The following is a 347-nucleotide window of genomic DNA, read 5'->3' as shown; positions in this document are numbered from 1 at the left end:
GAAGGAGCCCCCGGGTTGTCACTGCTGCAGTAATGTCACCCGTCTCTCCTAGAGAAGCAGCAGCAGCCCAAGGCGCAGGGCCCAGAGGCACAGGGAGACATCCCAGTGCCCAAGTTCCGGAGGGGAAAAGGGGAGTCGGAGCGCTCCTACATCTGCCGCATGGAGCAGGAGGTGCAGCGCGTCCTCTTCCTCACTGAGAACCAGCTGCAGCGGGAGCCCGAGAAGGAGGCGACGGCGCCGAAGTCCAAGAGGAAGAAAGAGTGAGAGCAAAGCTGTTGCAGCTGCCGGGGCAGGCGCTTTGCCAGTGCCGCGGCGTCCGGCCGCGGCTGAGGGGGACGCGCGCGCGG

At 66.3% G+C, this 347-nt stretch overlaps 1 protein-coding gene across 1 annotated transcript in view; it reads left to right on the top strand.

Moving 5' to 3' along the window:
• The window catches only part of CCDC137 (coiled-coil domain containing 137), a gene marked incomplete at both ends in the record, with an annotated part of 1820 nt that overhangs the window by 416 nt on the left and 1057 nt on the right, over positions 1 to 347 (top strand). Inside the window, one exon of the mRNA XM_010135586.1 lies at positions 53 to 260. Coding sequence (XP_010133888.1) covers positions 53 to 260 — 208 coding nt within the window. The remainder of the gene's footprint in view (positions 1 to 52; positions 261 to 347) is intronic.

The sequence above is a fragment of the Buceros rhinoceros genome, unplaced genomic scaffold (assembly GCF_000710305.1).
Source record: "Buceros rhinoceros silvestris isolate BGI_N320 unplaced genomic scaffold, ASM71030v1 scaffold24394, whole genome shotgun sequence".
NCBI lineage: Eukaryota > Metazoa > Chordata > Aves > Bucerotiformes > Bucerotidae > Buceros > Buceros rhinoceros.
Note: the sequence above shows the minus strand (reverse complement) of the source record. Positions and strands in the feature narration are given on the sequence as shown.